This window comes from Varanus komodoensis, unplaced genomic scaffold, assembly GCF_004798865.1.
Source record: "Varanus komodoensis strain SLA01 unplaced genomic scaffold, ASM479886v1 scaffold56, whole genome shotgun sequence".
Classification (NCBI taxonomy): domain Eukaryota; kingdom Metazoa; phylum Chordata; class Lepidosauria; order Squamata; family Varanidae; genus Varanus; species Varanus komodoensis.
In genome coordinates this window covers 1,020,540-1,030,840 of record NW_025336169.1, presented here as the reverse complement: position 1 = coordinate 1,030,840, position 10,301 = coordinate 1,020,540, and the positions used below count along the sequence as shown (strand labels likewise).

The following is a 10,301-nucleotide window of genomic DNA, read 5'->3' as shown; positions in this document are numbered from 1 at the left end:
GGCGGGCTGGCACACATGGTTTTATGACTTTGACTTGTTCTGTCGTACAATTCTTACAAGAACAACTCCGGTTCTTGCAGTTTTACTGCTAGTGTAACATTGGATGGAGGGGTTGGGCTACAATAGCAGAAGGCAGCAGATGCTTGGCCGGGTGTTCAAGCAAGAGGGATTTCCAAAATCCCCTGCTCATTACTGCTGGCTCCACATGTTCCCAGGGCAGAATTCTCCTATTTTCAAGACACTGTAATAGGATATAGCCAATTTAGGGCCCAGTTCTATCTGTAATATCTCACAGAACCTGCTCAGTGTCTTTACCTTGTTCTTGTCCGGGCATTTATTCGGCTGGATAAATTCCAGTTAATGGTCCACACTGAAAAGATCTCACAGGATGTCCCAGTGGGAAGAATGCAGTCCTGGAGTTCTGTCTGCATCCTTCCCTTTCTGTACACGCACTAGCTGGGCTTACGAGCAGCTGGCAAATCACCCAAGAAGAGAATTGAGCTGCAAAATCCACACACATTTCAGTAATTCAATAATTTATTCATCTAAAAAAGTGTGTAAAAGTATATAGCTCTCATCCACAAGGTATATATGAATGACATTTAAAATGGAGGTCTTTATTATTATTGTTTCTTTTTATCAAAGTCTTTTTTAGTGTATTGTACCAGCGATATACTGTAAGATTTAAAATGAACTCCACATAGGTTTTTTGTTGTTTTTGTTTCAAATTGTTGGCTATAAAAGAGGCTCACTGCAAAATGTTCAAGGAAAAAAATCAGAATTCCCCCCAAAAATGTACAGCTTTTACATTTAAAAAAAGGTTCTGAAATATACAGAGAAGCATGCCGGACCATCCCTTGCCTCCCTCCCCCCCGCGCTTGAACGGCAATAATTCTGATTTCTGTGTGATTTCCAAAATTAGAAATTAAAAAAAATAAAATAACTTTTTCACTCTGTAGGAAATCCAGGGCTTGTACATTTCAGATTAATTCAGTAAAAAACTCACAAGTAAAATAATGCATATTTAAAGGGAAATATTATACAGATTTTCACACTGAAGTACATAAGATTTTTCTTCTTTTTAAAATCTATTGCCATTCATTTATTTTGCACAAAAAATGTATAAATATGTTACCAGTTTCTCTTAACTTAAAAAAAATTAAATAAACACCACCAGATGAAAACTACTCCTTAATACCCCTCCCCTTATTTGTGGGGTTAGAGGTATTTTTAATTTTTGCATTAGAACTAGATCTCTGGGGAAGAAAATAACCCCAATAGAAACAGCCCATAAAAAAAAGCCAACGCAGCTATAATCCAAAGTTCAGGTGACTCTTGGGAACAAATAACCCCAAAGTGGTAAAAGATAACTTTATATAGTTTTCCCTCACCAAGTTAATTTTTTTTGTATACAAGTTTACAATCTTCATCTTTTAATGCTCTTCAAAAGGCCTTGAGAATTTTCCTTTCTGATTAAGAAAAAATAGTAATGCAATATTTTTAAAATCAATTTTACACTGTATACATTAGATACAAATGGTTTCGATATATCTGATTTCCTCCTGTACATTGCAAAGGTTCCCCCAGGTGGGTGGCCTGGAGCAGAGAATAAAAGTGATCCATTTACAGGGTCTTCCTCTGACCAATCCATCCCCCTTGTGCATGGAATTTTTTTAAATAATAAATTTGATTTAAACATTACATCATCATTTCAAGAAAAATATTCCTTTAAATTCATAGAAATTCTAATTATTATTTTTTTTAACCAGAACGAGACAGACTTTTGGAAGAACTTCAAAAATGGTAAAGGATTCTCCAAGGATGGCCAGCTGACCAATCCCCCTCTAATTGATTCCTCTTCTTAGACGTAGCCCATGCCTGCACAAAGCAACGGTATCAGGCACGGCATTTACACTATAGATCTCTTAAATCCTAGAATTAAGGAGGCATAAAAATAATACAATTTCCTTTAAACTTTGTTTTGTTTAAATGGCCAACGTTTTAATTAAACCAGGCCATTTTTGACCTCAGTGTTTTTTTGCTTGTTTTTTTTCAAAACTTTCAAGTACTAATTTAACGAGATCAGTTTTAAAAGTCATTTCTTTGAAAAAGCATTTCTTCCTGTAGTCAGAAAAAATACACCAGACTTGAAAATGACAAAAGTGTAAACAAGAAAGTAGATATACAGTGTTTTGATGTTTAGAGCACTGAGCTATCCTGCTTTTGGGTGACTTGGGCTTCAGGAATAATTTCCATATTTGTCAAACTCCTCTCTAAATCAGTATTTCTCCTTTGTTAGACTCTAAAGTGTTGACAGCCCCCTATGGGTCTCGGGTATTGGCACCGTGTCATCATTCATTTACATATTTCAACCTCACTACAAACAGAGTTCCTTAACCCAAGGTGTCCACCAAAAAAATGGTGATTCTTCCTCACTTGCTCTTGTTAACTGCTATTTGGATTTTTCATGGTTTTTGCTCCATTTCTCGGTCAGAAGAGCGAGAGGTATGTTGATAAATAGTTCTCAGCGGAATGGAGCTGGATGTACCTGGTCCTCTCTGGCCCCTATAAATAGCCCCTATAAATAAATTAAAAGCAAAACAACAAACAAACAAACAAACTTAAGTGTCTCTCCAGATCTTTCATCTACATGGACAGGTAACGCATGCATGCATCCATCCCAATCCACTCTGACAGGAATTCCAGGTAGAGAGAAAATCCCACTATTTATAAACTACTAGAATCGCAGCCAAGTCCATCTCATGGTTTTGAAGGAACATCGTGAGCTTTGGGCACTCTTAACTGGTCACTGCAATGTTTTGCTTCGAAGAATGGGACTCCCCCCTCGAGCAAAAGGAGGACACACGAGCACGAAGACACTGTCTTCCTTATGGTCCATTGCTCCTTAGCGCCCAGCTATGAAATGAAAACTGCCTGGAGGTTTTATGATATCCACTGTCGGCAATCCGTGACAGCTGACGGAAGTGCTGGCGTGCTCGACCTGGTCGACTTCGAACACTGATGTGGCGTCCCAGGATTCTGCAGGGGACCAAGCGCCACGGGGCCCCCAGTGGCTGGCCGGGGAGGAGGAAGCTGAACTCGCGCAGGCCACGGCGCATCTCTCGTGCGGTGGGGGAAGGTCGGCCAGGCGCCTCTGCGCTGTTAGAGGAAGTTCATGATGGCGTTGTACAGCTGCGTGAGCACCACAAAGTGCACAGGAAGGCATGAGCTGCGGTCCTGCGTTGCGGGATTGCATGTGAGCCAGGACAGTGCGTTGTACTGTTCCAGAACAAACCTGGAGGAGAGGAGGAGACAGCGCGAGAGAGGAAATATGAGCGTCACTTCAGCAACTCAGGTCATGCTGGCTAGAATGAGCCTCCCGTTCCATCCCACAATCTGTGCGTGCGTTCTTTCTTTCTTTCAAACTTTTCTGGACCGTCTCATAACCAAGTCTCGGGATGGTTTAACAATACAAAATGTAAAAAATGTAAAACACAGCGTCCTAATTCCACTAACAATAACACCCCAGTTAAAACAGCCAGGTCTTAAAACATTGGGAAAATAAAATGGCTTTGGCCTGGCGCCGAAAAGAATAAAGTGAGGGTGCCAGGCAACCCTCTCTGGGGAACTAATTCCACAATTGGGGTGCCACTGCAGAGAAGACCCTTCTCTAGGTAGCCACCCTCCTAATCTGTGCTTTATTTATTATTTATTGTTTATTTGTTTCATTATTTATTTCTTATTTGCATGTGTTTATAGGCTGCCTAGAACTGCTGAGGCCTTCCTAGGCATAAAATGCATAAAGCATATTAACAGAGTAAAATGCATTAAAACCAATTAAAACATAATGAAGTAAACATCTATAAAAGCAATTAAAAGGGGCTGCAGCATGCAGGCTAAAGCATCCTAAGCATCCAAAGAGACGTTTATCTTCTCGTGTCACCCACAGTTTACAGAAGTTTCTCTGAGTGCTTTTGGTAGACAGAGTCACATCCTCAAGTCAGGCAGCAGCTAAAAGGTACTTACTTTCTCCAAGGCAGGACTCGGGTGTATGGTAAGACCTGAGCTTGCAAATACACCTCGAGGCCATTAACAGAGGCTTCTAAAGACTCTTTAAAATAAATGGTAAACCACCATGGCTCAGGCCAAGAAAGGGGAGAGGAGATTTCATGAGAGGGTGGAGAAAACGGGTCTTCCGGGTGGCTGGGACAGGGAATCCTGCAGCAATATGTGGGTCAGGATTTTTACAAAAGCGGAAGAATGGGATCCCTGCACCCCTGCAAAGGCCTGCAGAATGAGGATGCCACGTCCCCCAGACTGAGCAGAAACGTCCAAGAGCAGGAGCCTGACCAAAGACACGCCACCGAAGGAGAAAACATGGAAATGCAAAACTTGGGGATCAGTCACCTCAGGACGTCAGACGTGGTTTTCGAGTCCAAGGGGTGGGGAACCCTCTGCGAGTTCCGAGCGGGGAGCAGCTCATCCGTCTGCGCAACAGAGATGTGATGATGCAGTGAAGCCTGTTTGGAGAAGGACACGCTTTAGGATCACAGGACCAAGCAAACAGCCGCCCTCAAAGCACACAGCCAAACCAAGAGCGGCCTGGGGGACTGGAAGGAGGTCTTTTTTCGGGAAGAAGAAAAGGCATCTTTCTGCTCATGGGCAGGTTGCATATTTTAACAGCAACACCCCCTTTAAAATAGGTCTGGGTGCAGTCAGATTTAAAAGAAATAAAAGGCCAACATAAAAACAGTTTAGAAGGATTTACTGTACATTAAGGGAATGGCCCAGTATATTTTCAGCTGATGTCACAAAACCAGATGAGACTTCATCGGGATAAGATGCGACAGCTCAAGTAGCACAGAAGAGGCCCTGCCTTGCTTTGAACACCACACCCCGCATTTCAGAAGGAAGATCCTACAATTCAGGGAGCAGAAGACAGAGCTTCAGCCTCCGACCATTTAGGGCCATCAAGGGACTAAAGCCACTCTTGTCCCCTGACCAGCTTCTGGAAAGAGCTCCCAGGAACAGAATTCCCAGAGCGTTCCTGCCACACCTTCTGCCTCTCTGTTCTTCACCAGCAATAGGCTAGAATCCCAGACTCACAGAAGAGCAAAGCTGGAAGGGGCTCAACAAGGCCGTTGAGTCCAATCTCTTGCTCAGGGCAGGACTCCCAGCTGAACCATCTCTCTCAGAGGGCCCTCAGGCTGCATCCTGAATGCCTCCAGTGTGGGGGAGCTCACCACCTCCCCAGCTCATGGGTTCCATTGTTGTGCTGGCAACCAAAGCCACTGCAGTGCCAAACCCAGGGTTCAAGTGGACCTAAATGATGGGACCTACAACTGTAATCAGGCGCCTTATACTGACTCATCCTGATGCGTGTTTCGCTTGCTCAAATTTGAACTGACGTCAGGGCCAGGTGGAGGTGCTTCCTCAGCCCTGCTACCTGGAATCCCCTTTCACTGGAGCAGCCAGAGACTGGGAGTGGGCTCTCTGTGTGAAAAGCATGGATACATTTCTGCAACGGTGTGCAGAGAATGACTGCTGAGCTGCCTTTCCTTTCCTGCTTGGGGTATGGTCTTAGACAAGCAAGAAGGGGCACTGGGATGGCGCACGAGGCACTCCAGAAATTTAGGTCTACAGTGCCAGTCATCTCTCCTCTTTGGCTAAGCCAGAAGGGCCAAGCAGTCTGGAGGAGCAGGTTTTATACAAGCTGCTAGAAAGCGTGGTATTAGAAATAACAGGCACGGGGGTATTCCCTGGGCAGGTTCCACCATATAGGGCTTCCCATCCTCTGCCAGGTCCAAGATGCTCCACCTACCTTGAGAAAGAGGGGACACTGGTTCTGGGCCTGCGGACAGGACGACCAGAACCACTGGGGAAGGTTCTCGGCTTTGGCAGTAGAGACAAAGTACCCCAGGGCAAGAGGCTGCTGCTTCAGTTCTTCAGGTGCTTCCCGGGAGAGAAGACGCTCTCCTTGGCTCTGGAAAAACAAGAGGAGGGAGGTAAAATCCAGCTCGGCATCAAAGCAAGCCGGCTAGCATATACACGGCACAACGAAGGCAGCGTGGCTTGGCTTTTGGCTGGGAACCCCCTTCCCTTGCAGATCCCAGCGTGGCGCGCTTGCCCATCCGGGCCTTCCCTTGACCACTTCTCATTCACTCAATGACCACAAAACCATGTGAAGAGCAGCGGCTTCTTTGAGTATCACAGGTGTCAACAGAGTTGCTAAAAGTGTTTGTGCATATTTAAATTCTGTTTCGCTCCAGCATTTCAGTCTTACATATACTTATCCCTTTATTAAATGTGTATCCCAGCTTTTCCTGCAAGGACCCCAGAGTAGCGAACTTTATCGTGCTCTCCATTTTATCCTCACAACAACCCTGTGAGGTAGGTCAGGCTGCAAGCCAGTGACTGGCCCACCGTCACCCAGCAAGTGGGGGCTAGACCCTGGGTCCCCTGGCTCCCTGGCCACTATGCCACACTGGCTTTTCCACCCAGCCAACCATATTGGACGCATTATCTTCCCCCCTGTCATTGAGGCTCCCAGTCAGGCTAACTGGGGGAGAAAAGGCAGCGCTGCTTCACAGGGTACATACTAAGCAACGGGAAGCGGATGTTCCCGTTCGATGCTGCCATCCAATTGGACGCTGCCATTGGATGTCGTGATGGCCTCCAACTTGAACAGCGTCACAAAAGGACTGGGCAAATTCATGGAGGGTGGCGCTTATATGGCTGGCGCCCCCTGGAGTTCACAGCTGGAAAACAGCAGGGAGAAGCTACTGCATTTCACGCACTGCTAATGGGCCCCCCACATACATCTGCTGACCGCTGCGGGGACTGGATGCTGGACTTCTTTTGGTCTGACCAGCTCATTTGTTCTTTGACCTGTATATTCATACATTCACACATTGTTCTACAAACAAAAAAAGCCTGCAGTTTGGCCATGGAGTTGTTCCTGCAGAAGTCCGGTTGGCTAAAAGCTGAGAGGATGCTCTGCCCACAGAGATTTCCAGATGACAGGCCCAATTTTTAGTACTCATGAAATTCTTCAGAAAGCGGATCAAAATGTGCAAAACAAATCAAGGCATCTTTTGTCACCCTGAAGACTTAAGAAAACTCAGGTTTCTCTGACCAGAACCAAAAGTACTTCTGCTGAGGATCCAGCCCACTTCACTTCTGTAGTAGGTGCTGCTAAGTGTTTGTGTTACTTATCCTGATGTCATTAATTGAATCAGCTTCACAAAGCAGCGTGTACTTTAAATTTTATAACTGCGTAAGAGAAGGTTAGCAGTTTAATCACTGCAAAAAAAGAAAAGAAAAAAAATCTTAGGGACCAATTTCTTCAGGGTACCCTGCTAAAGCGGAATTCCTTTATTCATCCAGTAATCAGGGCTGGCCGGTCCACACCGCATCAAAGCTCGCTGGGCTCAAAATTCAATAGCTGGCAAGGGAAGCGGCATGGCTCACGGCTCACCCACTGCAGCAATCAATTACAAGGTCCATGGATGAAGGGGTGCCCTCCCTTGACCCCAGGGGGAAATGCTCACACGCTGCTGCTTTTGTAAGGACAAAATTTACACCTCAATTACCAGACTCCAGTTAATGGTTAAACTAGTTGCTCCAAAAGGCATTCAGCTAAGAGAGGCCCCTCCTGGGTTTCTGAACTCCCTGATCACTCATCTCATTACAGCAGAAATTGAAGGCCTGCAGAATTGCTGTGCAGTGGTGAGGACGGTCCTCAGAAAACTTGGGATGCTTGCCTAGTGGCTTCAGGGGCTGAGGACAGAAGGGGGAAGCCTCTGTTGTCCGGGGATGGCAAGAAACAGGCCAGTTAACAAGGGATGCAGAAGCAAGGGATACCCCAGAAGAGATGTGAATGGCAGCAACGGGCAAGCACCCCCCCTCTGGAGAACAACCGAATTAGCACCAGCAGCCTCCCATTTTCACATTTGGCATCACCTGCAATACCCTTCACAGGTTTGCACTTGCTCCCTAAAAGGAAATCTACCAGCCACCTTGAATAGAGCAGCTGAGATAAAAGGCACCCAGGTAAAGTGGAAAGTTTGCACCATGGGGCAGGAGCTGCCACTCAAGTTCATCCATAACTTTCAAGATTCTAAAAAGGAAAGTCATGTTGTCTTAAGTGAGAAGAAGAAAACAGATACTTGGGAACAGATATGCTAATAGTCAGAAAAAGCCATGTCTGAACTTTTCTATTAGCTTTATTTACTCTGATTTTTGCCTCCTGCCAGGAACCCAAAGCATCTTACATAATCCCCCCCCCTCGCCATTTTAGCCTTGCAACAATCTTGTGAAGTAGGCCTGGCAGAGAGTCAGTGACTGCCCCAAGCCACCCACTGGGCTTCATGGCAAGCAGGGACTAGAATCTGGGCTCCCGAATTCCAGCCTGACATGACCCATTATAACACACAATTTGTTTGGGAAAGATGAAGCAAAATGCTCTTTTTGAAAGAGTGTTTTTACAAGTCCTGTTCCTGCCATCCTGTTAAAAACACACTACCTGCAGATTCTGTGCATTTTCCAAGAAAAACACGATGGATGTAAATAAGAAGCCCATGAAATGTCGAGCAGCAAGGATAATGCAAGCGGGGGCGGGGGGGGGCTCTGCTAAACACTTCAACATTATGCTAAGCTTTTAACCTAAAAAGAGCACCTTTCACTTCAGGAATAAACACAATTAATTTACATTTTAAATAAGCTTTTAGGCTGGAACTGGCTTCTTAAAAGCCACTTTAAGTAAAACTAACTGCTGAGCTGCAAGCACCCTGGGCTAAGAAAACAAAATCTACATAACATTTCCAGCACCTGGAGAGCGAGTGTTCCAAAGTGTAGTTTTATTATAAGCAGAAAAATCTCTCCCCTTAACAGTAGCACTTCTGTGGGACTGAATTCTATTCCATTTCCAAAACAAAGTCCTTAAAGTGCTTCTCTGATACCAAAGGTATTTCGGTAACCGAACCCCTGTGATCAACAGCCAGAAGCACGGCTGGCCTTGGTGATATACAACATATCTCCAGAAAGCAACTTTGACCACAACTTCCTGTTAGCCGCACAGGCGATGATGCAACACTTCTTTAAGGTACCAGTTTGGTGAAGACCGTTGTAAAGCAAGCTCCTCGGCACCGAATATGGAGATGAGGCCAGAAAACATAGGAATGGCATTTTCAGCGTGCCAAACACATTTGCACGAGGGTGGTACAGAAGCCACGCTACCTACCCGACTATGCTGGAAAGATGGTCCCACTCCAATCCCAGAAGGGGAGCTGGGGGAAGGGACAGGAGAGGAGTTTGGAGATGAGTGAAGATTCCCAGTCATTAGAATTCCAATGTCGTTGTCCATGTCATCCGGGAATGGAAGGTCAAACATGTCATCTCAAGAAGGAAGAGCAAAAGAAAAGATCAGAAAGGGATACAGATCATTGCAATCTTGAAAACATAAGAGGATGATACTGGCTCATCTCCTGTCCCAGGAGAAACACTTACAGGAATATTCCCACCCATCAGCACAGTAAGCAGGATTGCCATATTGAATAATAGACAAAACACACCTGCTTGTGGCCAAAGGTGGGCCTACAATGTTTAATGTCAGGAGGCCCAAGCTGCAAATTCTCTTTTTCCCTCAGAGAATACGTCAATTGACCATCATTCAGAAAGCCATATGACTCAGAAAGCAAAACAATTCTTAATCAACACACAAATAATGGAGTGAACAAACAGAAGTTCATTTGCAGCCTGGCATATTTTAATTGCTGCTGCATGAAATTGAGCAATGTCAGGTGTTACATCAGAAAGAAGCAAATGAAGGGGAAAGGCTTCTGGATGTCCTGGCGAATTAAGCTAAACCGATTCAGTGAAACTTTTTCCTGTATCCTGCTAAAAGAGCAGTATAAAGGAATGTGGGCCACTCTTTCGCTCTCCCCTGACTGGGACTGGGTAAGGATTTTTTCTCAGTCTTCAAGCATAGCTTGAGGGACGGGAACTGCAGCAAGCTAGTGTGGTGGCTCTTGCATCACCTTGGAACTGAGAGGGAAACGAGCTTGCCAGCTGGACTGCAGGGCCAGGGTGCTGTGCCCTGTGAGCACGGGCTAAGAGTAAACCAAGCGCCTGCTGACGGGCTGCATCATTAAGATGCTCTCCGCAGTGCTCCCTGGCTGCTTGCTCTCACATCAGGAAAAGGCTTCCAGGGGAGAGACCACAGCTCTGCAGGTTTTGATGAATTTTGTTGGACCATGTGGATTGGAAGCCGCCCTGATAAATGGGATGGAGTTAGGCCAACT

General features: G+C 45.4%; 1 protein-coding gene across 3 annotated transcripts in view; it reads right to left on the bottom strand.

Moving 5' to 3' along the window:
* Positions 1–519: 519 nt before the first annotated feature.
* The window catches only part of MED13L (mediator complex subunit 13L), a 198,360-nt gene continuing 188,578 nt past the window's right edge, over positions 520–10,301 (bottom strand). For all 3 annotated transcript variants that reach the window (XM_044448867.1, XM_044448869.1, XM_044448868.1), the window contains exons 28-31: positions 9,242–9,396; positions 5,822–5,983; positions 4,408–4,520; positions 520–3,295 (exon numbers count right to left, since the gene is read on the bottom strand). In XM_044448867.1, coding sequence (XP_044304802.1) covers positions 3,163–3,295; positions 4,408–4,520; positions 5,822–5,983; positions 9,242–9,396 — 563 coding nt within the window. In that variant the 3' untranslated portion in view covers positions 520–3,162. The remainder of the gene's footprint in view (positions 3,296–4,407; positions 4,521–5,821; positions 5,984–9,241; positions 9,397–10,301) is intronic.